This window comes from Apostichopus japonicus, chromosome 21 (genome assembly GCF_037975245.1).
Source record: "Apostichopus japonicus isolate 1M-3 chromosome 21, ASM3797524v1, whole genome shotgun sequence".
NCBI classification, from domain to species: domain Eukaryota; kingdom Metazoa; phylum Echinodermata; class Holothuroidea; order Aspidochirotida; family Stichopodidae; genus Apostichopus; species Apostichopus japonicus.
The window spans coordinates 9193344-9220226 of record NC_092581.1 but is presented as its reverse complement, the minus strand read 5'-3'; the positions used below and the strand labels follow the sequence as shown (position 1 = coordinate 9220226).

At 36.8% G+C, this 26883-nt stretch overlaps 2 protein-coding genes across 7 annotated transcripts in view; one reads left to right on the top strand and one right to left on the bottom strand.

Annotated features, from left to right (window-relative positions):
- LOC139962438 (activating signal cointegrator 1 complex subunit 3-like) overlaps positions 1–6936 on the top strand; it is a 43236-nt gene extending 36300 nt beyond the window's left edge. For both annotated transcript variants that reach the window (XM_071962380.1, XM_071962381.1), the window contains exons 37-41: positions 591–742; positions 1185–1311; positions 1638–1749; positions 2455–2549; positions 3196–6936. In XM_071962380.1, coding sequence (XP_071818481.1) covers positions 591–742; positions 1185–1311; positions 1638–1749; positions 2455–2549; positions 3196–3495 — 786 coding nt within the window. In that variant the 3' untranslated portion in view covers positions 3496–6936. The remainder of the gene's footprint in view (positions 1–590; positions 743–1184; positions 1312–1637; positions 1750–2454; positions 2550–3195) is intronic.
- Positions 5662–26627, bottom strand: LOC139962439 (cyclin-dependent kinase 8-like). Of its 5 annotated transcripts, none has more exons than XM_071962385.1 (15): positions 26497–26627; positions 25066–25391; positions 23020–23130; positions 21983–22126; positions 20883–20940; positions 20028–20159; positions 19614–19757; positions 18644–18713; positions 17305–17377; positions 16735–16832; positions 15183–15270; positions 12516–12608; positions 10128–10220; positions 8881–9076; positions 5662–8248 (listed from the first exon to the last, which is right to left on the bottom strand). In XM_071962385.1, the coding sequence occupies exons 2-14, from the start codon at positions 25264–25266 to the stop codon at positions 8882–8884; spliced, it is 1500 nt and encodes a 499-aa protein (XP_071818486.1). In that variant the 5' UTR covers positions 25267–25391; positions 26497–26627; the 3' UTR covers positions 5662–8248; position 8881. The 5 variants fall into 5 exon arrangements, with proteins under 5 accessions (XP_071818486.1, XP_071818483.1, XP_071818484.1 ...); XM_071962382.1 differs by having other exon boundaries at positions 26424–26584; XM_071962383.1 differs by lacking the exon at positions 26497–26627 and adding an exon at positions 26344–26488.
- Positions 26628–26883: the final 256 nt, after the last annotated feature.

Here is a 26883-nt window from a genome sequence, read left to right as displayed (position 1 = left end):
TTTGTGTGTTGTGTTAGATCCATGTTGGCCAAAAATTTGATGAAAAACGGGCACTTCCTTCATATAAGAATTGATCAATTTTGAGGTGCATTTATGCAAATCAAACTTCAGTATGCAAGTTTAAAAATTTGATCCACTTAGCAATTCACACGTTTCTCACTTATTTCATTTAAAGTTAACTTTTAACCTTAAATTTGTAGAACTGTAATACATTTGAAGTTTCATTGTTTTTTAACTTTAGGGAAATAACCTGCACATTAGAATTGTCATGAAAGAATAGGGTGTATGTTAAACGTGTGAACTCTTCATGTTAATGGTAAAGTTTAGACAATGTTGATGAAATAACAGTCAATAGGTGCATTAGTGGTGAACAAGGAATTAATTTGAAGCAAAAGTGATGAGATTTTGCTGTAGACAGGACTAATAAGTTACCGAATAAGTGCATATTTTTGACATATTAGGAGAAGGCAGTTGTATGGAAGGAGTACTTCACAAATCGTCCCCATCTCCTGTGCCTGCACCTCCCCTCTCTTTTCTTTTTAAATCTTCCAACTGTTTCGATATTTGAGTATGTTCATTTGCTCTTCCAGGCAATGATTGATGTGGCTGCTGATGAGGGCTGGTTGATCACAGCCTTGAGGGTCATGACCCTGATTCAGATGGTTCTACAGGGAAGATGGAGTCATCACTGTCCACTTCTTATCCTACCTCATATTGAGAAACATCTTTTGCACTGCTTCAAGTAAGTAACGTTATCAGATTTGAAAATGAATAAGAGTCTAGAACTAGTTGCTTTATATGTATTTGTATTGTATTGCATTGTGATGTATTGTACTGTACTGTGCTGTACTGTACTGCACTGTGTTGTTCTCTGCTGTATTGTATTGTAGTGTGGTACATTGCATTGTACTATGCAGCACTGTGCTGTTTTTTACTGTACCGTATTGTAGTGTGGTTCATTGTATTATATTGCAGTGCATTGTATTGTGGTGCAACACACATTACTGCATGTTATTCCATTGTATTATGCTACACTGCATATATGGCAATGCATTGAATAGTTTCACACTGCTTTGTATTGTGAATTTCATAGTATGACATTGTATCATATCTTGCAGTGTGGTGCCATTGTATAGTTTTCCATATTATTGTATTTATATATTTGCTATTTTCTATAATTGCAGAAATCCTGAGAGGAAAGGGAAGACATTGATAGATAACTTGCCAGAACTTATTGCTGTTTGTAATGACAAGAAACACTTACTAACCAAAATGCTGAAGCCTGAATTAACAGACCACCAAGTGGATGAAGTAAGTATATTTTCCTGCACTGTGTATAGTAATTCTAAAAAGTAACAAGTCATAAAACTAGTAACTACCAGTTTTGGATGCCATTTCTTTTAGGGAAGATCCAAAACAGGCAACTTCAGAAGTAGGTATTGTTTCTCTATAAATATAGAAGTTAATCCCAAATTGATTTCCTTTATTTTAATTTTTTCGTTTTCGCAAACATAAATAGATTATTTAGCTTCAGCAAACTTGAAATCAAACAGTTTGCTGTCTTGTCTGACTGTCTGCTCTTGGTGATCCACAGAGACTTTTTTTTCTATAATTTACTTTCCGTTGATACTTTTTAGATTTGGGAAGTTCTTCAGAAGCTACCAGTGATTGATGTGAGGCTTGGAATCAAAGGCTGGTGGGCTAAGGGGAACCAGGAGGAGAAACGGAGACTGGAGGGAATCATCAAAGGTCACTTTTATCCTTCATCTTATTTGTCTATACTATATGTGATCTTAAAAGAAAGCATCTAGTTTTGTATCATTTCTGTAATTACATAAAACACTTTGTCACTCTCCCCAACAGGTTCACTCAAGTAATTGGTGCTATGTTTTAGACGAATGCTATTAGATATCTCATCGTCTCTTGAGATAACAACTCTTCTCTTTTAATGAATATAATGAACATAATAACTCTAGCCTGTGAGCTTACATTTAAAGAAATACCAGGCCTGAGTTAATCTGTTATTTCATCCCTGTAGAGCTAGGCTAACTAATAATGTTTGTCTTGAAGAAAGGGTTAATGGCTATTGTGACTTGACTTTTTAGTATCTGTTGTGTGACTAGGTAAACCAAACTATCAAAGTTATTCCTCAACTCAACTGACATGTTAAAATATGTGATTACATAACCAGACTGCACCTCTACAAGCCCCCCCTCCTCCTCCTCCTCCTCCTCTCTTTATAGTACTTGGCACTGCGCAGTGAAAAAATACCATTCTCCTAATCCAGTGTGGTGCATTCTGCCAGTAAATAGGTATACCTTGTAAATACTGCCTGCAGTTTTTGTGCCTTAACTTTTCATTTTATCAAATTATTTGTCATCTTTCCCAGGTAAGACAAACAAACATGAGATAGTGACTTACTTTTGTTTTTCACTGGTTCATTTCTGTCTCCAGATTATGCCAAAGATGACCAATATATCACCGTCCATGCTGACCAAGAATATGTATTAGAAATAGAAATCACAAGGATAAGCAAGAAAAGACATAAGGTATCAAATTCAAATATCTCTTCCAGCATTTGTTTCTGTTGCATTGCTTATATCTCCATCTGTAGTAATGAGCTCTGCTCTGAGGTTACAGGTGGTCTGGAAGGGTAGCTAGTCGGCGGGGGGGGGGGGGGGGTAGGAGGGAATCACTCTGAGGTCACCAGGCAGTTTGAAGTAACACCTACGTCCCTCTCATCCCCCCCCCTCCCCCTTCACCACCTTTCCTCATGCCAGTTCTCTGGACTTGAGAGGCCATTCCTCTTGATCAAACCTAAAAAGCAGCTCTAGTAACAAATACCAGTGTGTTTATACAGTTTATACCAGGTTACATTGATGCTATGCAGTCCTAGAGGGGAATATAGTTTTGTCACCATCTTTTAATGCCAAAAAATAATGTAATACATAAACACATAGTAGGAATCGGTACCTACGTACAAATGCAGAAGTACAGCTGTGAATTTGCTTAAACCTTAAGTTTGTTCCCACGTAAAAACCAATTTGAACACAGTATTATTAGACCTAGAAGTTTTCATTTGAAATATATATATTGATATCAAGCAGATGAATGTTTCATTTTGGCCCATTATACTAAATGTGTTTGATTCAGACCAGGATCATCTCGCTAAATCTGTACTTCTGTCTCTTGCAGAATGACCAGAAGGCCTTCTCGCCCCGCTTTACCAAAGCCAAGACGGAGGGCTGGTTCATGGTCTTGGGAGATATCGAGAACAGAGAATTGATGGCGTTGAAGAGGGTGGGATTCGTTCAGAGTAGATCAACAGTACAGTTGTCTTTCTACACACCGGAGAATCCCGGACGTTACATCTACAACCTGTATATCATGTCAGATAGTTACCTGGGACTAGATCAACAATATAGTGTGTGTTTAAACGTTATAGAAGCTGATATCGAGGCTCAGCTCAACTCTGAGATTGCAGATGACAGTTAATGTTAGAGCCTTCTTCAAATCTTACAAGACATTTGGAGACTGGAATTTTCATTTTTTTTTTGGTCCTGTTTTTGAACATTGGATGAAATCTCTAGGGTAGACCCCATGAAGTATGGGTGATAAAGTATGTTGATATGGGATTGTTGCTGAAAATGCATGTGGTAGGCAATTGATAAACAGAAGTGTCATTGTGGAAGCAAGTAGATTATGGACATTTCTTCCCTATGACCCTTTGGACTCCATCGAATGGATATGGTTGCTATCCTCAGTCATGCTGCATGCAAGACACTACAGCACCTATAGAAGAGGGTAAAGAAGTTTACCACCAACTATGGGCTTGAAGTTTGGTTGCTAGAATGCAGAATCTGTTTTCCCTTAGTGTCGAAGTTTGGATCCTGCTCTTCTCAAAATTTTGTCGTCCTGAAAGGTCCTTCTACAACTCTTGGTAGTCGTGTGTGTCTTGGCATCAGTAGGACGTTTCAGCATTGGCCTCATGCAAACACTACGATGGATTCACTAACTTAAAGGATTTTGTGGTGACGAACAGTGTGAAACTTATATTGAAGAGAAAAATATTCCACACTACGTTGAAAACCTCATCTCAATAGCTTGCCCCTCATTGGAGATATGGTTGATTAAATATAACCTATTTTAACTGGCTAAACCTTCAACTATACCACAGGAAGTCAGATTATAGTTGTGGAGGAGGGGGTGGGGTTCTTTGATGTCATATTGGCCAATACTCTTCAAAAGCTTTATTTAGGCTATTACAATCTTTCTGTTGATTTATCCTTGAAACATGATGCATTTAGAATATTTCTGAGCTATGAGAAGCTTACAAAAGCTCACAAAGTTTCTATGTATTTCGTAAATTATTAAAACTGGTAACAGTCAAGTTATTCACAAAGATGAGTAAATTATGGCTTCTCATTAGGATGGGTTTTAGTTAATGTACTTTTACTTATTCATTCATGAAATTTGCTAATTGCTTTGTAGACATACCCAGTGAAAATACTATTGAACCAATATTGACAGGGTGGCATTTTAAGTAGTAGCTCAATATTAAAGCTGGGCAAACTTTTAAGGATTTTTTGTCTGGTTGTCCCTTGGACGACCTGGTCTTTCTGTTTGGTTGTCCGAACAGCAAATATGATTGTTAGAAAAATGTATCGAACTAATGAAGAATGATCAGTATGTAAACTGTAGGAGAGATGTATAGGTTAATTTGTGGAATAGAGCACCAAATGTATAGGACCAGTAAAAATCCCCTTTGGGGTGGACCATAGGACCACAACTTTGTTTGTTTGATTTCAGTATGTCCAAAGTGATTGCAGATGATATTAATTTATCAATTTACCTATTTAGGGGCATTTAGTTACAATGTAATCTCAAATTTGATGTAAGCAACTCCAAAGCTGATTTTGGTTGTTCGAACAGACGTTTGGTCATCTCTGATGAACATTAAATGCTTGCCCTGCTTAAGGAATTAAAGATCAAAGATCATACGATATTATTGTTAAAGCTCAGATTTGCTTTGAGTTGCAATTTTGCATTAACCTAATGAAGCTATTTAATATTCAAACTTAATTGAATCCTTTCACTCTTTACTAGAGATATATGTGATTACAACCCCTTGGCTGGTCCAGATTAAACAAGGTGTTAATCCTTTAGTCCAGAGTTGTTGGCAATTAACAGTTCATAATCATGGACGTTAAATATGAATGTAAGAGACTGACTTCGGTCAGCTTGCGGCTTTGATAAGCCAATGAGGCTTCTTCGCGAGTTCCTGCTTGCAGGAGGATCTGAAATACAGTCCAGTGCAGAATATTCTATTTCCCACAAATTTAAGTTAGTGTATTTGGCTTATATTTGCGAATCTTTGAAGTTAATGCCTCATTACATAATTCGTCAGGTAATGTTCCAGGAAGCTATTTTTCACTGGTTGAGTACGGTATCACAAGAGTCAGGTCAACTGAATACAAACTGCAGTGGTAACTTCACTGATGATGCTATGAATCCTCTGCACCATTGATGCTCTACCTAAGAAGCATCGTGTTTGGGCCATTTCAACTTTGTGCTCTGGACTTGATTTGAAGATAACAGTTTAGGAAGCATCAAGAGCTTTAATTTACAGCATCTCAAAATAAAAAGAAAACATCAGAAATGTGAGGGCTACTCATTACTTTAATGCAGTGCAGGCATTTATTACATTTCACACAGTCGATATTAAATTTAGACAATATCGTGTCGAAAGAATGATTAGATAATTAAATTTGATTTACTGAATCATTAAGGTTTAATATGCAGCTCGGTACTTCACAATGCCCATTTAATTTTGCTGTACTTTATACAGCAAACATAAACAGATCACAGACGACAAAATGCCAGGGTTTGAAGGCTACACATATGTCGTCCATGGGTGCTATAAACCCCACTGCCATCTGTTTGTAAAACCCTCAGTAAGTCATTGAACCTAACAACACGGTCTATTTCAAACACCTAGTCATAGTATTCAGTTTTGTCACACCAGTTTTAATACCTTAAGTAGCCCAGTAAAGAAACTTACAGCTGGTTAACCCTTGCTTTGTTCTATGCTGTGTCTCCAGCTGTGTCGTGTGTGTGTGGTTAACATGCATTAAGGTGATACTTCATGTGTCATTCTTACTAAACTTCATAGTCTGCTTGAGACCAAATCTTCTGGTGATCTGCACAAAAGCAATGTACTGCATCGTTCAAGAAGGACATTCACATTTTCACCCAAAATAAATTACCCATAATCCCTTTATGCTGACTACCTATACGTAGACTCTGTAATCGTAGACTGATCCAGATACTTTTATATTTAACATCTGTTGTGAGATTCATGCGTCCAACACATTTTGTTATTACATTGTGAATACAAACATGATATGTTTTGACTAGTAAGCATAGCCTTATCATTCATCAACACAAGGGATACAGCATAGGGAGGATGCTATACAGGTATATATTAGGTAAGAAATATGATGATTGTATTATAAAAGGAAGATAACTGATTGTAAACTAAAGTTAATATCAAACACACTATATATGAGAATTGGTCAAAAGTAGCATCTGACTTTGTATGCTTTAGATGCTTCGAAACAATGAAATATCTATCACGACAATGTGCTATTGTTCCATTTCCATTGTATGGCAATTGTAACATGGCAGACCCAAGTAAAGAATCAATACTGAGAATATATATAATTTATGATGATATGATGATGTCACACAGAATATGCTGTACTTAAATCAAGTAAATCAATTAACTCAACTCAGCAGAATGCCAACGTCTGTCGCATACTGTGTCTACTGTACTTATTAATTATTTTTTGAGCATGACAGCATTTGACCCTACCATCCACAGTTACATACATCTTGTGTGTCTGCTGCATATTACAATATTACATGCAAATATGATTCAGTCTCCGTCTCTTTTTTGTGTGTGTTTTGCTCTCTGCTTGTTTCTGGTTGATGTTGGAAACCAGTTTAGCATATTTACTCATGTTCAATATTTACTCATATTCAGTATTTGCTCATATTCAATATTTACTCATATTCAGTATTTACTCATATTTCAGTATTTAAACATAGAAGTAGGATCTAAAGTAGTCATACTGTTGATCAGTCAGTCATCACAGAGAGGCACAAAATCCTCCTAACAGAATGTTTCAAATGAACATGATCTGTCGTTTGAAGTATTTAGATTGAAGCAATTAAATTATCGGAGGCAGAAAACCCTCCTCACGGAATGTTTCAAATGAATATCGCATTTCCCCCAATAACGTTCATTTGTCTCACTCTTTGGGAACATCTCCTTACTTCCCTATACCACATCTACGAATGTACCATTTTTCTTTGGGGGGGGGGGGAGAATTACCAACTTCAAGATAGAACAGTTCCATTCTCAATGGACAATTAACTTAACATTACATCTTTCTTTTTCCTTCTCTCTTCTCCCACACACTTGTAATAGGAACATGATGTATGTCTCTTAGCTGACTCTATGGTATTTTAAATGTTGTCACAGTGCTTCCCTCAAATATGGTAGAAGAACCAATACAAATTTGCCTCTTCAAAATAGGAACAAAATACTCTCTGGCTTAAAGGTCATCAGTTATTAGTCCCATATTGTAGCATATGAAACATTGCTAGAAATCTTAAGAAGTACTTTCCTAGAGGTTCTGACCCTCAAAATGTTTGTCAGCCATTGAATAATATTAAAAGATTCCATCCAACATATCAGTGTGGGTAACTACTCTGGCAGCAGTATTGCAATGCTTGTTGGAATTAGAACACATGGGTGACCAGTATTTGACTTTCTAGCACTTTTGGGGACAATACTGATAATCTAGAGATGGAAGTCAATGCATTTAGTAATTACAACAACTAAACAATTCTCAGCACCAATCCATCCAGACATCTTATCGCATAGTGTGGGCTACAAAAGTTTTACTTTTTAATAGTCATACAGTCACCGCATCGACACTGGAACACAAAGGCAGTGTTTCTCATCTACAAGCATTTTGGTTAACACAAAGCGCACATACTTAAGTTGTTTCTATGTGCGGAATTTTAGCAAAAATTTTTGCACATGTGCAATTCATACAGCCAACAAATTCACCAAGAGTTTAACTACAACATTGAGATGACAACATGGCAGCCATGGCAACAGTTTAAACTTCTTTCTCTTGAGTGTAGTTTTCTGACTCATTTGCACTTCTTACATTTCCTGCAACAGATAAAAATCAGGTGGAAAAAAGGAGAAACAAAATCAACCTTTGTAGAAACCAAAAAATTAATGTTAATGAAAATTCTTTAACTCCTGCAAACAATTAAGAAAACTAATTAAAACTTGCATTTGAATGATTTTTGAATTAAAGTAATTACTAAGTAATGCGATTTACTTTAATCACTAAATTGAACTTTTTGTATATATAATATTAACCGTAAAACTAATGGCATCACAAGTGGACCTAAATTGTTTTACATTTTTAAAGAAGAAATGGGTGATCATCCACAATTGTACCCAATCGTCAAATTGCACTCTTCCTATATGGCAATGTGACCACAAAAGAGAAGGGTGCACCCTTAGTTTCCTGTATAAAACTAAGATTGCTTGTAACCATTAGTAGGATGTTCTTACTAACTTTAACCTAACCTAACTCACAGAATTATAGCCTTTATAGTATGTGACACATGTCAAACTCATTAATTGAAAAGATAAACATTAGACGTCTTGTATATGAAGCTACACCTAAGAGCTCTTCTGAACACATTTGGGGGGGGGGGGGGGAGGGGGTAATGATGGTGGGGAGGAATGTGGTACAATTCTGGGGCAGATCTGATGCCTATTCCATTTACCTCAGTATCTGTGTGGGTGCTGTTGGTGTTGTCTCTGGTGGTGCTGTGAGTGGGACTGATGGTGTTGACTCCCATGGGTCATCTTGGAGTGGCCGGTGTGCGACCCACTCCCAGATGTGTACATACGGTTCCCCTGACCCTGGTTGTGGTTACCCTGTCCACTTCCACCTTGATATCCGGACATCATGTGTTTCTGCTGCAATGAGAATGATGAACAAAAATACTGTTGTAATAGACAGAATAGATAGACCAACAAAACGCTTAGCCTACAGGTACTAACAGGCAGTTGAACAATTTTCTAATGCTAATACCACTCTATACTGGCATCTCGTATCATGCTTCAAAGCACCAGTACTGACAGTATGAACAGTTCCTTACCTTTGTGATTCTAATGCTAATACCACTCTATACTGTCCTTCTATATCATGCTTCATAGCACCAGTACTGACAGTATCAACAGTTCCTTACCTTTATCTGAGTCTTATGCTAATACCACTCTACACTGTCCTTTCATATCATGTTTGTATGAACAGTTTCTTACCTTTATCTGATGCTAATGCCACTTTATACTGTCCTTCTTTATCATGCTTTAAAGCACTAGTATTGACAGTATGAACAGTTCCTTACCTATATCTGATTCTAATGCTAATACCACTCTATTCTGTCCTTCTATATCATGCTTCACAGCACTTGTACTAACAGTATGAACAGTTCCTTACCTTTATCTGGTAGATACATGATATTCATACTGCTCATACTGTCAATACCAGTGCTTTGAAGCCAGACATGGAAAATCAGTATAGATAGATTACCCCACCTGATTGGCCTATACATACATATGCATACCCATGAAATGTTTCCAGCCGAACCATTCCATGGTGAAGCGTGTCTTCAGTAGTTACCCCAATCCTTGTTGACAAAAAGGCCATATACTTGGAAAAGCTCATGTCTTGTTGGTAATTCTTCACTGATAGCACTAACACAAACCACTTCCTCTACCCACCCTCTTCTGCTCTCGAGACCAGATAAAAGCTGGTACCATTTTAGTTTTTCAAGTTTGTAACACATTCAATCATTCAGGAAACTATCAGGTTTTTTTTTCCATTCTTTTTTAGATTAGCAATACATTTTAGTAGAAACTCAGAATAAACAAATTACAAAAATTGTTTTAGAGATTTGTAACATATGAATGTTGACATAAACTATTAACTTAAAATCAGCCCATTAATTCTGCAATAAGCCAATACCTGAGAAGACTGGTAGTCCTGTTGCATCATACCACCGCTTTGCCCGGACGATCTGATCCGTTTGGCATTAGAGGAATGCCCAGATGAACTCGTCTGAGGAAACAGATAGACAAGGTTTTATACTTTAAATTGTGAAGTAGAAACATGTTTAGTAAAAGCTATGCTAGACATTTGCTGGTAGTTGAAGAGCACATGACACATCAATTCATGCTCAAGAACAGTATAAGCTGACAGCTTTGTAACAGAGTACATTGTGAAATGAATAGTTGCTTACAATGTTTCTTTATTAGGAATCGCTTGGCACATATATGCATGCATAACTCACTCTCTTTCTCCAAGGTGTAATGAGGGAGTATGCTATTGATATGCATGGAATCTATGCTGTTTCTATAATACTATTCCAATACATGCTGGTAACATACACGTTCCACATGTACCAATAACAAAATACACAACACACAACAGCTGGTCCCACAATGTTATTCATGTACCTGTCTCCCATGTCTGTGCTTATTACAAACATACCACATACAAACATGTTGCACACCTGCTGTAAACACAAATGTTTTTCTTGTGAATGTCTCTCACATACATGCTGATCACTACCATGCAACATACAGACTGGTCACACACCTGCTTTTCTCATACTGTTGTTCCACTTGTGCAAGCTGCTCACAAAAATGCCACACACTAACTGGTGCTGTCCATGTGCATTTCTCTCATGTACATACCACACACACAGATGTTGTACACCAGAAGTTCACAGTACATGTAAATGCTGTTCATAAATGCAGGGGTGGATCCAGGGAGAAATAATGAAATTGGCACTAAAATTTAAGCAAACAAATATTTTTGCTCTACACAAGGTACATAGTCTGAAAGGCTTTCTTTCTCCCTGTGCCCGCTCTTCCGAGAAATCCTGTAACTGCCACTGAAACTTGATACACACACTCATACAAGTTTCACATCTATCAGTTGTTTGCATTGATGTTACACACCTGTTCACATTCACATAATGAATGCAAATCACACTCACATAATGCAAATCACACTCACATAATGCAAATCACACTCACATAATGTAAATAACACTCACATAGTGCAAATCACACTCACATATGCAAATTACATTTACACGATGCAAATCACATTCACATAGCGCAAATCACATTCACATAGTGCAAATCACACTCACATAATGTAAATCACACTCACATAGTGCAAATCACACTCACATAGTGCAAATGACATTAATACTACTCATACTGAAAACCAACACAGCTAAAGTTACAAAATGCATGCCAATGGCAATTTGTTAATTGTGAAAGAACTTAACCAAACCTTCAAATCATAGAAAATGAAGAATGTTGAGAGAGCTTGGAAAACTAATCAGTCTGTTAGTTCATATATGTTTGACACAAATTAATGGAATGAGATCAACACTTTAAAAGAGTTAATAAAAATAAATTAAACAAAAAATTCACAGATCAAAATTTAAGAGAAAGCGAACGTCTAATAACAGAATATTAAGTGCAAACATAACATGACAGAAAACAAACAGAATCAGGAATATAAAGTCATGTTTATTTTGCACCAATAAAATGTAATTTGAGTCTCTAGCTCAGGGGTTCTCAATTTTCTAGGAATACCAAGAGAAACATTGGTTGGAGCAAAAGGACAAGAGAGAACCCAAATCTTGCTCTCCTTTAATTGAACAATGTACATGCTAGACTAGGATAGGGGCCTTCCAGCCATAAATTCTGCATACCTCCTGCAGGATAGCAGGCCAATTTTTATCAGACTGGAGTGATTTGTTTCTTGGACCAGATTTTGTGCTTGTGTGCCACTTCTGGTGCAGCTGCCCAACCCTCCTGTTAGAATCGATCCTTTATACCAAATTTTGAAAATTTTATCTTGAGGGTTCACTGACCCAAGCCTCATCCTTATCAAACTTACTTCGGTCATTCAAATTGGCTTAATTTTCATAACACATGCAGAAAGTTTAACAATTAACAACTGACATGAAAAAATCTCTGCTTCAAAGAACTTGAACTATAGTGCAGTTTGAACTGACTTCAAATAGATCCAGAAAGCAGCAAAGATTTAAACCATGCAAGAGAACAAGGGCTCAAAGTTGAAACACAAAACACAAGCACAGATGCAGAAATATGCTTTTTTTTTAGAAAGAGGAAGGACGATTTAGTACATGAAGCTATAATTATCAATGGAGAAAACTCTTTCATGGTTACAAAGTGATATGGGACCTTATCAGTGTTTCTTCAAAAATATTATTCCAAAGAGGAATAATTAAATGCCAAAAGTGTGGTCTTTAACAGGAAATTTAAACCAAACAAGCCAAAGCATGAGGCTAACTATTTTGAAACCTACAAACATATTCCACATTCCCACAAATGGAAACTGTAAGGAAGGATAATGTGGAACCTGTCCCATCAAACCAGGATTAAAGGGAAAATCAAAGGGCTGTTGAAATAGAATGGATAACAACTATCATTATGGTCAGTGATGGCACACACTAAAGGGTACTACTGTCTCGACAATGGTATTGTGTAACCCAGATGTGTACATGCAAAACTCAGATGAGTATATACAAACCTCAGTTGTGTAAACAAAACTCAGATGAGTACATACCAAAACTCAGATGTGTATACACAGCTCATTTGTGTATACAAAACTCATTTTGTGTATACAGAACTCAGATGAGTATATACAAAACTCAGGTGTGTATTTAAAACTCAGATGAGTACATGCAAAACTCCTATGTGTATACAAAACTCAGTTGTGTATACAAAACTCAATTGTGTATACAAAACTCATTGTGGATACAAAATTCATTTTGTGTATAAAGAACTTGAATGCTAAATACTGAACCTCTCCTGGATGAGAAAGCCAGCTTTTGTTAGCCAGTCAGAGTTTGTCCCTAGACTAAAAAGGCACTGGTCATCATGGATCCTACAACCATATAAAAGCTAGCATTCACTGTTTCAAAATGTCGCCACCTTTAACCAACCGTTGTATCCCTCTATAATCATCTGATCATATACTTGCACATTACTCTTCACAAGTAAGCAGTGAGTTTGTCACCAACGCATAACCTTCACATAACCTGCACAGCGCCTACACATCACCGGCTGCGTTACACGACGTGAAGTTGTAGCGAGAATATTCCACATTAACATTCTAGGATTTTAAGCATGTGACATGGCTTGACCAATGGGTGTCCTTAAGTTGATCACTGTTGTGATTACAAAGAGTACTCTCTGTGTATATCACTGCAGTGTCATTGCACATACTGTTTATTCAGTTACATTATAAATTTCTTATTTCAATTTAAGATGTAAATAATGTGACAAAAACTATTTTCTTAAAACAAATATAAAACAGTAAATAAATCATCATAATAGGTAGAATGCAAAGAAGCAGACAGACAGACAGAAGAGCAGATACACATGCAGACAGATACACAGACACAGTGGCGTCACCAGACTTTTCAGTCTGGGGGGGCACAGGGGAGGCACCAGCATTTGATGGGGGGCACTTAGGTGGATACGGATCGCCGTCCTGGGGGAGGGGTCTAACGGGAGGGGGTGCCCCCCTTCCCATTGGAAATTTTTCGCATACGGAGGATGGGCTAGATGCAAAATGGTGCCACATATGATTCTAAATTCGATCTGAAGATATCTCCAGAAACTGCTATTTTTGAGGTAATGATTTTAACAACACGCAGAATTTTGCAGAGGATATGAACCACATGCTGTCGATATTATGCCTAACCCTATCAATAGAACCTACATTTGTTGGAATTAATATGTGCATGACCCCCGACTCCTTTCTTGTCCTTCTCGTTTTCTCCCATTATCTATTAAGATAACAGGTTCCAGCATAGTTATTGGCTCCTATCAGGGATCTCACCATGCAATCCAAAGTTTGATCACACATCGAGTATGGCTCAGTATGCAGGTGTGAACATTCGCCATTTGTTCCTACAAGCATCTGACCTTAAGGCTTAAATGACCTCTGCACCCCCTACACAACAGGGTTAATATATGGTAAGGTGACCATATTTGCTTGACTGGAATCTGGGACATTTATTGCGTGACTGATATGGGGGAAGGGTCTAAGGGGAGGGGGTGCCTAAGGTGCTATGTAAAATGGTTATACTTAGCACTTTTTAAATCAATTTTATTTAAAAGATGTAGCATTTTCTTAGATGAAATTTACTTACTTTACGAAAGAGTGCTAGGCTAGATCGATCTAGCATATTTTAACAGTGTTTCCACTTTACACTGGCCCACCTGAAATACTGGTTAGTTCCGTTCTGCGACTGCACACGTGACTAAATTTTGTTTTTACAATTATTTTACCAATAATGTGGGATATTTTCAAATTTCCTGAACATTTTGACGAATCGGGGACATTTTCGGGGACACTTGTTCATCAGGGACAGCACACTGTAATCGCGAACTGTCCCCGAAAATCGGGACGTCTGGTCACTTTAATATATGGGTCCACAAATATAGGCAAGTATGGTGCCTGCGGAATTTGATTGGACTGCACCTAGTGATTTTCTGAATATTCGTCCTACTTCCTAGGAAATAAAAACACGGCTGCAGCACAGCCAGAACAGGGAAATTCATTGTTTTGAACGATGAGTCATGTAGCTCGCTGTGCTTCTTTGTCCTTATGAAAAACCAACTCAGATGATGGGAGTTGAATATAACAAATTATATATATTTTTTTTTACCAACCCAAATCTCAGATGGGGGGGCACTCGGGGGGGCACTAGGTTTTCCAGGGGGGGCACGTGCCCCCCTGGCCCCCCCTTGGCGACGCCACTGCACAGACAGATAGAGAGAGGTGGAGAGACAGATAGTTGACTCAGGAATGATAGAAAAAACTCTATTGTTTCTTTTAGAAAACCAAACAACATCAATAATACAAACATCTGTATGAGTGACAAGAGAACAAGAAAATTGTAAAACCTTTTCATTTTACCAGACAAACAAACTAGCAAGATACATAAATCAACAAACTGACCTTCTGCTTGGAGACGGATTTTTCCTCGTTGTCTTCATCAGTTAAAAACTCTCTCTTGGGATACTGAATGGTCTTCCCATCAAAAACACTAAAAACAGTAACAGCGAGCAAGAAATCTATCACATGCTTGACTATTTGTCCATACAGAACAAAACTTAAGGGAATAATTTAGTTTTCAAATTTTGTGTAGCAGTTTTAAAGGCTCTAAAATTTGTCTGAAATGTAATACTATGTGTTCCTGTGTACAAAAACTGCTATACGCCTTTGCATTTATATAGCAATTATATAGGAAGTTTTAATTTTTTCAAATTTTATGTGTAGTTTTAAAGGCTTTGAACTTTGTCTAAAAATGTAATACTATTTGTTCCTGCGTACAACAACTGCTATACGCCTTTGCATTTATATAGCAATTATATAGCAACTTTTTAGTTTTTCAAATTTTATGTGCAGTTTTAAAGGCTCTGAACTTTGTGTGAAATGTAATACTATGTGTTCCTGTGAAGACTGCTATACGCCTTTGCATTTATATAGCAATTTGACCATTTTGCAATGTGATACTGGATAAATAATTCACCTGCATTTTTTCCCATGACCAATCAACCACAACAGCATGTTCTTATAAAGCAGTTTGTTTTTACTCAAATCAAAGTCACAAATCCAATCTACTTAATTGGGTCACTGCCCTTACTCTCCTGCACTTATTATTAGTGCCCATCTAGGTATAGTCCTCAACTTTGACCTTTACTGAGACTATAAACAACTATTGCATGATCTGTCAGATGTTTGACTGGATATTTACTGTATTGCTGAGTACTCCCAACTCGATAAGTTTACCCAAGTTACAACTAATTCTCTTGTTGCTGTTAAGGTTTCATCATGATTTCATCAGAGTACACTGTACAGTGATAAGTCAAACCTAATTTAGCTTAAGGTTTCATATTTCATGTCTGACGTCTACAAGTAGCTGCTCCTGCTAGATTGCCAATGTCATGCAGTTCTTTACCAGACCTGCTCACTATTATAGCATGATCAAATCAGACAAATTTCCGACATTTTTTCTTTTTTTTTTCAAATTAAGACAGGCTGCAATATTCCCTTCAACAATATATTCTAAGACATCCTTTCTCAAAGAGGTTCTTTGTCATATTAGTATCAGCACAAATGCAACCTAAAGATCAGAATCTTCAAACTGTTTCCATTTTTTTTGTGTATTTGACTGTGAACAATTATTATTAGCATTGTTGATCTTGTATTAAATTGTATTGCTATGGGAAATTTGGTACCAAAAGGTATTCCAATTTCACCAATCACCAATAGGTCATTTGTAAAAGGCTAACTATTGCTCACACTAAAAACAAAACTGACAATTTCCAAGAACAAATTTCCTGTTCCTTTATTATTCCTAGATTATGAGGTAGGTTTAAATTTGATAATTCAATCTCCCACTTTGAAAAATGAGATTTATCAAAAAAAAATTGAAAATGGCATTCTGGTTTTCTAGAACATATAGAGATAAGGGGATGAACCCATTGCACGATGAACTAATACTCACTCCAACGTTGGTAACGGCTCTTCCTTGAAGAAAGGATCTTCCATGGCTAGCTCTGATGTTATTCTCTTCATTGGATCCACTATCAGAAGCTTAGAGAGCTGATACGAAATGGAACAAGAAGATCAATGGATGTAGGATATCAGGACCTTCCCACAATGCACCTGCAGCCTCGAAGCAACAGGGGTTTAGCTGGTCAACTACATGTTGAGATAAATTCATTCATTCTTTATTTTTTTAGAGAGAGATTTTAATCAAGAGGACTGCTTTGTGTAGACAAATTCCTTTGCATAGATCCTTATGTAACAGGTTACTCCTGTGATATGTACTATGATGGTAGGACACAGACTAGATAAGGTGGTTGTATTGCAAACCTAATCTACAACTATTTGATAATAGGATATTATAATCCAAACCCCTTTCCCATTCCCTCCTCCTACACTAGTTTATCCCCTCTACCTCCCACCTCCTCACACCCTGACCCAGCATACCCTCCCCCCTCCCCTCCCCTCCACTGATGTTAAAGTCTGGTAACAGCACTGAGTTACAATACATTATGAGATTGGTACTTACTAACTGGAATGCTTTACTGTCAGCCTTGACTTTGTGTTTGTCCATATAGCGAATTAATGAGTAATGAGCATAACTGAGACAGAAACAAGAAAATGAAAAGTTATCTTTCAATATTCATTCATTTAAGGACACTGCTTCAATTCTACGGATCGAAATAACTCCACGCCCAAGAAATTCCGTTTCCAGAAATGCCTGTTACAAGAATTGGTTTTACCAAAAAGTACCCTGTTTAGTATAAAACTCATTGTGTACTTGGTCTTGAGATTGGTTTCATTTCATAAGAAAGCATTGACAATAAATTTATAGGAACCTGAAATGCAATCTATCTAATAGTTGTCACTTATTTGTAAATAAACAAAAGGAGAGAACACAGAGAGGCATATCTTCATTTTTCGATAGGTCGATATAACATTGTGCAGGCAACGTTTGTCGGGGTAAGACGAAACTATTTGCAAATATCCAAACCTTCATTAGACACCAGCAGATAAGAAGCTATAAAACATACATCATGGACAAGGTGGTTTGTGTAAGTCTGGGAGGAAACATATCACTTACACATTTGTTCATCAAAGCTAACAAGTGATAGTTAGTACATATAGCTTTAATATATGGCAGCCCAGTTATATGTGGGTCTCATCCACTCATGGCCACTGATTAGAATTAACCCTTAAAGGGCCAGTCAGGAGGAGAAGGCAACCTGTATTGCTGTCCTACTAAGCTACTGTTTATGCAAATCTTATAATGAATAACAACTCAAGGGGCCTTCACAGTTTCTGCTTAAACTAGCTATTTAGAGTGAAGCAACATGGATAGGTTTACTTTGCAAGAACATGTGTAATTTTTGACTATTGAATAACTTGCTAAGGTCAGCCTAAGAATGACATTGTTTCTCAGTGTGTTCCATAGTGCCCCTGAAGGAGGAAGTGTTACTTAACCCAAACACTCATAGGTCAGGATAGGTATGTAAGGAACATATATCCTCAACAGAATTGAGCCCAGTAGAATCATTATGAAAAGGATCTAAAGATGTAGAGTTGATTCGTAACAAGAAACCCTAGCTTCATAAGACTGTTACTACATTAAACAAAACAGTATCCAAATGTGAGGGTACTTTCCTAGAAAGACCAAAATAGCCACAAAGCAATCTTCAACCATGAGCTATCTGCAACAACAGAGCTAAATTGCTTAATTTAGGACATTAATCTTCCACAGGATTTTATGAGTACTTCCCAACATGGCTTGTTAACCTTTCAGCTTGCTCACTTGAGGATAAATATATCTAGATGTGAAGTAAGATTGAATCGGACAAGTTAATAATGAATCGACCTCCAAAACTTACTTGGCTTTCTTAAAATCTTTTAATAATGTCCCATGTTCAGGCATCTTCTTAATATCTTCCCAATCTTTATCTAAACAGAAAAGATACATCAATGTTACAAGTTCAATTGAAGTATTTAAGTCATATCTAACAAAAAAAAAGCAGAATCCTTATTTGGAAAAATTTCCATCTCTTCTGTCCAAAATTATAGAAATTAAAAAAAAAACTTAAATTATTTATGGTACAGCATCTTGACTAAATGTTCTAGGTTTAATTGTGACAATATATCTTGGTTTGTACCTTTGCAGTAACAGGACAAATTGTTAATGGTAGTGTAGTTGTCCGAGAACACCAACTTTAAAATTTCTGTTCAGACAACCAAAGTCAGCTTTGGAGGTTGTTCGGCTGACGACTTAGTTGTTTAGATTATTCAGATTGCATCGTAACTAAATAACCCAAACTAGGTAAATGATAAATTGGTTTCACACACAAGGCTGGTATTCTACACCAAACCAATATGTTTCTCCTACAGTCTACGTATTGGTCATTGTTATTATGCTACGTATTATCAGACAACCAAATTTGCTGTTCGAGCAACTAAAATGTAAAACCTGGTTGTCAGAGGTCAACCACAAAAATATCTGAAAAATTTGGGTTGCTGTAAGGTGAATATATGTATGAACAGATAGCAACCAAGAACACATAGACTGTTCAATTATGGAATGCACTGATGAACTAATTCATTAATTAATAATAATTAATGATAATAGATATTAATTAATTAACAAATTATGGTGTACACTGATACTATTTAATAAACTATTTAAACTACAATGTAAATGAACGACTATTCCACTTACTGGGCAGTGTAACAATGTTTATCTTAGAGTGTTTTATAACATTACTGACAATAAAATTGTATTCTGTATAGATAATATTGGCGTACAGGGTTAACCATTTTGCCCACTCTATGTTTCTCTCCGTTTCGTACCTTGTGGGAAGCCCATAACCATGAATATCCGGTCCAGCTGGTCTCTGTGGTAAGGTGTGTTGGTCTTGATGTCCTCTTGGCGACAATGGAAGATTGGTTCTGAGGTTAACAGCTCGGCAAATATACAACCTATAGCCCAGATATCTACGTACAAGATAAGAAAAAGAGAATTACTTTTAGTCACTGGATTCATTTGAGATGTTATGAATCATGTGATTACATAGGTCATTGTTCCCTTTCACCCTCCTCCCCCACCTCTCCGACTAAGCAGATGATAGGTAAAATCAATTGTCACTGTATTTAATTTAATACCAACATACACCATTCCACATTAGAAGTAGCTTTACCCCAATCAAAAGTGTAGAGACCAGAGTTTGTGGCATGTTAGCTTATAGTTATAGCATGACTACTTACCGATTGCCTTGGTGTAATGCCTGGCACCCAGTAATAGTTCAGGAGCTCTGTACCAGAATGTAACAACCACAGGATCCAAGTTGGCAAGGGGGGTCAAAGGTGAGTTAAAAAGCCTTGCAAAGCCCATGTCAGCTGGGACGTGGAAACAATCAAAATGTACAAGTTATTCATAAATAGTCTGCATTTGAAAATAAAGAAGAACATTTTTCCACTGCTCATTTACTTGTTCTAAACATAGTCTAGAAGACATTAAAAAATTTATTTATTTATTTATTTACTACAAAATAGTTCTAACCAGCTTACCGACTTGACCAAAATTTAGCCACACAAACTAAGGTTTGTTCACAACTTCATTTTTTCATATATTGATCTGGTTTTCAACCATTAGGTTTTTCTTAACACAAAGGCTAGCAACTGTTAATTTCAACTGAAGTTTTACAAACAAGTCCCTGCATTAGTTTTGCCATTTGTGTTATGAACACTGCAGTCATTTCCAAACAATTTCAGAAAGTTCAAAACGTATTGGAAATTTGTTTTTCATTATACTGAACTGGCAAACATGACCGGGTGAAACAATACAATGTACCAAAAGAGAAAGATAAACAATGGAAAAGTTCGTTTTGATATCCTACTCTATATGTTCATAAACATCAATAGTACTAGACATCAGGTGAATAACTTATTCAATCAGTTTTAATACCTAGGTGCTTACTGCCAATCACATAACTATAAATTATTAAAATCTGCAAAACTTATTGAGATTTGGTTCGTTTTTATTCTTGACAGTTTCAATGGAAAAGGGGAAAGAGATTGCAGCCAATGCAACAATACAGCATGTTTTAAATCTACTCTTACCAATCTTGACTCTGCCTCTGTCTGGTCCTTCACCCATCACCAAAATATTAGCTGGTTTCTGTCAAAATGAAGAAGAAAGGAAATATATGGTATCTTGACAGTACTGAAGTACTCACCAACAACTATCGTCTTTCTAATTTTGTGGCACTCTCTTGCTCAGACTTCTATTAACATTGTATTGTCATTTAATTCTGTTGCATGGAAGTCCCTGGCTCGGATTCGATATCTATTTTTGCCCTGTGATAAATTTTGTTTTCAATTTCCCTGTCAGTATTCTTTTCAAGACGTTGTTATACCAGGGAGGTGATAGAGATGAAAGGAACCACAACATTATTCGTTAAAACCTAAAGGACCTATGTGCATTGTTACCTGTAATCATGGTATTGTTTAGAGCCACTGATATGTCAATACCATTATCATAGAATAAGAACAACTAAGGCACTCCCTGGGGTCTGCTATTGTTAGATGCTACCTCAAGCTCATAAATCCCCATGTAACTAGCATTGCCCAGCTGTCGTAACTTTTTCATAAATTATGAAGATGGCGCCTGCCGTCAGGGCCGACACAGACGGACTTTTGATAGAATTTTCCTTGCAGAACTAATATCACTGCTTGCAGGGAAGATGTTCAAAAATAGATAGAACTTATAGACTTATTCATAGTATCTGCTAATAAATTACTCAAAGACTCATAAACACTGTGATATATTATTCTGTAGATTTTGACTTTGCAGTCATTTTAATCTAGAAGGTCAGGTAGTTAAAAGTATTTTCTGCTATAAAGCACATCACTTCAATGTATTATTTATACCCTGTTATTGTCTAAGGACTTAAAGATTATGAATGACTCAGAATCCCTTGGGAAGGGTGATCATATTTGGGAGTAATTGAACAAGCCTATCAATTACAACATACTACAGCATGAAATGGATTAACCAGCTGTCCAAGTACATTTCAAGAGGGGTGAGGTTAACTGGGGGAAGCATTGCTTCTCAATCTTTAACACCTCCCTGTTTATACAGGCTGTAACACCTCCCTGGTTATACAGGCTGTAATACCTCCCTGGTTATACCGGCTGTGATGTTATTTAGTTTAACTCACCAGATCTCTGTGAAGTACCCAGTTAGCATGGAGGTAGTGTATACCATCCAGGATCTGATAAAGTAGTGACTTGACCATTGTGATTGGAACGGAGGTAGGACCCTTCTTGCTCGCCTTGTTATTTCTGTGGTACTTGATGATATGCTAGAGCAAAAATGAAAATGTAAACAAAACATCTGGTCCATTTCATATATGTAACATTAAAACTGTTAGTCTATAAACATAAAATATCGTTTATTAGCGAAAGTCATCTTGAAGTTATGAGTGCAAATATCACATTAAAGGCTGCAAGAAGATGAAAGTCACAGGAAGGACCTTAACGTTAATTTGAATGCTAAATAACTGAAAGTACATTAAACTCTATTCAGAAGTTTTTCTCTTTGCATTAACAATTTTCTTCTTCTTTTTATTCATTTCTGTCACATTACTGAAAGTCCAGCAGAATGTCTGAGGGCAAAGTTTATGTGTTTCCAACATTTCATATCAAAGTTTATTGAAGTCTTGAAGACATATTTCAAGTTAAATGCAGCAGTTTGTGCTTCATTAACTAAACTGGTACAGTAATATTTATCAGGAAGCAAGCATTTTGGCACTCTTGTACTAAATGCATTGTCCTGCGAAATGCTATGCAGACAATCTCTTCAAAAAAATAATATATTACATTCACTTGGTTACTATTGATACTGTTTTCTCCATTGTACACAGCACCAGCTCTTTCACCTAAGACCAAAACATATGCACAAAGAAGAAATGTTGCAGCGATGTTGATAAACAATTTTGTTTTCTTTTGTGCATAGAAGATGCTTCAAGACACTACAAGTCTAAGCAATTGACCTCTGCTCTAGTAATTCACTGTCAATGCTTAACCTCTGTTCTTTTTCCTTTTTTTTTCTCTTACTAATTCTGAACAAAATTGGAGGTTATATTTGAAGAGATAAAATAAACAGTTGAAAAGTTCAAAAGAAAGAATGAGAGCTCGAAAGTTATTACATGGACCTATCTATATACATCAGGAAGAGATGAGAGGTTAGACTTACCCATAGATCATGCTCAGCAAAGTCAAACAGAAGCCAGACTTTCCGATCACCGTGCGACAAGAATACCCTCCTGAGACAGATGACATTCCTGTGTTTCAATTCTCTGAGCAACTTTGTACAATGAAGGGAGTAGAAACAATTGATGTTAGTATACAGTTTTGTACAAAGGAACCATCCAATGACTCTAGAGAAAATTTAGAGCCTTCCAAACTGCACCACAAAATTTGAGCATTATTCCCTGTAATGTCAAGTAATTTCCGTTGTGACTAACCTCACTCCAACAAGATCCAGAGAGACTCAGCCCATGCATATATGTCTCCTAACTTTATCACATAAGTTTTAAAATGCGGCTAACAAACTCAAATAAAAGCTTCTAGCCCCTTACAAAAAGCAGACATACAGTAGAAAAGTTAAAAGGTTGAAAACTTGAAATATTGTCAATAGTTTGACGAAAAATCAGTTTGCCATCATTATTCTGACCAAAGCTTAATATGATTTCGATCCATAATCAATACACTTTCATCAGTAAATGGAATCACCATAACTACCTAATAAATGTGCTCGAGTTATGGATGTGGTTGGGGGAGGGGGGGGGGGAGTAGGGGGAAGTTAGGTGAAAATGTCACATATTTCAGAATTTTTCACTTGAGATAACATAAACACATATTTACTTCTTACTCTGAGTACTAGTGTTTACACGGGTCCAAAAATCGGGAATCGGGTACCCGAGGGCCGTTACCCGTCGGGTATCCGGGTACCCGAAAAAAATTGTTTACCCTCGTGTATCACGATTTTCAAGAAATTACATATTGGATGCTGAAGGCTAATAAGTGCATTATATTCTCTACTGATTATGTTTTCATGTTCAAATACGTAGGTGTAAAATATCGTATAAAACCTCCCTCAATAATTTTTATTTGCTTCTGTTTCTTTCATTAACTTGTTAATAAATAAATTATTTAATAATAATTAGCATTACTACTAACATCGCACTGCCGCCGCTGCTTATGCTAGCTTGTGCACGTCTATTGGATCAATATAAATATCCAATTAAGCTCTTAAACAGTTTTTAATACTACTACTATCTATTATGCAGGCCCAGGGTTCGCATTAGCCGCGAGATTGCGCGATTCGCGCAATTTGATCGCATTTGGAATAAACGATTAGTAAAAAGCCACTTGCGATTACTATTTTTTAGTTATCCCGTTTATAATCCATAAACACCGCGTAAAATTCCTTGTCAGCCTTTCCTTCTTTGAAATAAACGAATGAATAAATAATAATTTCTTCCACATGGTAGCCTAACACCACACTAAGTCAAAGAGAAATCTAGCTAAGCCTAACCATCTGTTTATTTGCTGGAGTTGTGACGCAGTTATAAGACATCCATGGAATACTTTCGTTATTGCTGTTACGTTCGACCACATGGTTGCCTAACACCACACTAAGTTAATGGGGGTAGTCTAGCCTAGCCATCTGTTTATCAGCTGAAATTGTGACGCAGTTATAAGATATCTATTGAAAGCTTTCGTTATTGCTGTTATCTTCAAACACATGGTAGTCTAACAACACACTAAGTCAATGGGATATCAGCCTAACCATCGGTTTGCAATTTTTTTTTAAACAATCACACTTTGCGTATGATTCGGGTAATAAATTAGGAACCGGGTAGTATCGCTTCGAGTGGGCCTCTTCGTTATTGCTGTTATCTTCGACCACATTGTAGCCTAACACCACACTAAGTCAATGGGAAATCTGCCTAACCGTCGGTTTGCCATTTTTTTTTTTTCTAAATCACACTTTGCTTAGGATTTGGGTAATAAATTAAGAACCGGGTAGTATCGCGTCGGCGGGTACCCGGGTACCCGGATAACCCGTGCAAACACTACTGAGTACATCATTTAACTTCTTCCAAACTAAATATTTTACAAATTTATGATGAAAATTTAATAGATGGTAGGCTGATTTGACTTTATTTCTATCTGACAATCATTTAATGATAAATGACATGTAGAGTAAATGCTCCGATATCGATTTCAAAATTACCGCTATTTCTCTGCAAGCTGACATTGATATGCCAGTGCCCTCTATTTGCTTCAAGGCATATTCTTGCTTTGGTGTTTTCTTGGTTGTTGCTTTGTAGACATGACCATAGGTACCTCTTCCAACTTTGCAGCCTTCAAAGTCAAACAAGTCTTCAACCTTTTGTCGAATGCTGTTAGTCTCGTTCTTAAATTCGTAGTCCATGTTTCAGCTAAAATCACCCAATTCAGTTCATGCTCGGATGTCTCAGTCACTGATAAATGGTGTCTGCTTCTCAGGAGATAATGACTTGTATGTCATGTAACTAGTGAGTTACTAGTGATACACATCTGGTGGGATATGAAAACATAAACAACTTTTGTTTCAGTATTTATAGTATATAAGTTATTCAATAATAATGCACAGAACTTTGTAAATACATAGCCTATGCCTACTTGCATATTCATATTCTGAAGCCAGTAAAATAGTAAATGAATAAGTACAGATTTGAATATGAGTAGCTGTAGGTTCCCATATAGGATATAAAGTGACCATAATTGGTTTAGAAATACAATCTCTGAAATTTAGGATTTATTTTTCAAACTAACATTTTTCTGTGCCTGTTTACAACATTGGGAATGATCATTGGCAGCACAAAAAATTCCATGGGCAATTCCTGGGACACAGACCCCAGATTTTGTGGACCCTCCCTGGAAACTGGGTTAATCTCTTCACCTTAATGTAGAAATACTGGACATAGGCCAAAGCATATATGCATTCTGCAGAGGGGTCAATATTGACTGATAGAGACAGACTGAATTGCCGGACTGTCCAGCCTTAATTCCAGACGTCTGGTCAGTGGCCACCATGGTGCAAGACTGAGGGATAGTTTGTCACTCAGTGTGGATATTTTGTCGTTAATAATCTGATTTTTAAACCAACCGTCACACAAAATATCGGGTTAGTACATTGCCGCTCATCCGGCTTCTCCACGAATGGCCATGAAATTCAAGCTATTTTGTCGCAGAACTGGTTCCAGTACATGGTGTAGTTATTAAGAACTGTCGGACAAATTTCTATAATTCTTACATATGAAACACTCATAATTTGTCCAATACATGCAAATCCATATTGACGTATTTTATACATGGCGTAACTTTGCCAAAATAGATTCCATAATAGAGAACTAAGACTAAATTGTTAGAGAATACAGTTGTAAAATTCATTGCGTTGTGGCCTAACGTAGGACAGGTATAGGGAGTTTATATCAAATTAAATCAATTTACATCTAAGGATCCATACCCTAACCGAAGAAATCAAAATCATGAAGTCTTTAATGAAGATGCTCTTTGCAAGTTCTCAATTTAAATGGATATATTTACGTGAGCACTGTATTATCAAGGGCTGGCGATGACAGATTCTACGGTCGTTGTTGACCTAGGCTATAGATCTTACCGTAAGCCAAGTTTCTCTGCGGCTTACACATACAGTATTCGATGACATACATTAATTTGTCGATGTTATTGAGAGTAGTTGAATACTATGGCACGCCATTGATATACACGTATATGGTAGATCTACCAAACTTTTCTACGTTTACAGCTGATCGAGAAAGTAATGATTGGTGGTGTGATGTAACTTTGCGTTCTGTGTAATACACAGGCCCGTAGCCAGGATTTTTTTTACACGGAGGGCACCATAGTATCAAGGGGGGGGGGGCACAAATAATTTTATGAGAAAATAAATATAACACATTATTGTGTTCGAGAACGAGTCGCATATAATAACATGCAGTTACAGATACACATGCAAAGATTGCTCTTGTATTTATATCACCAAACA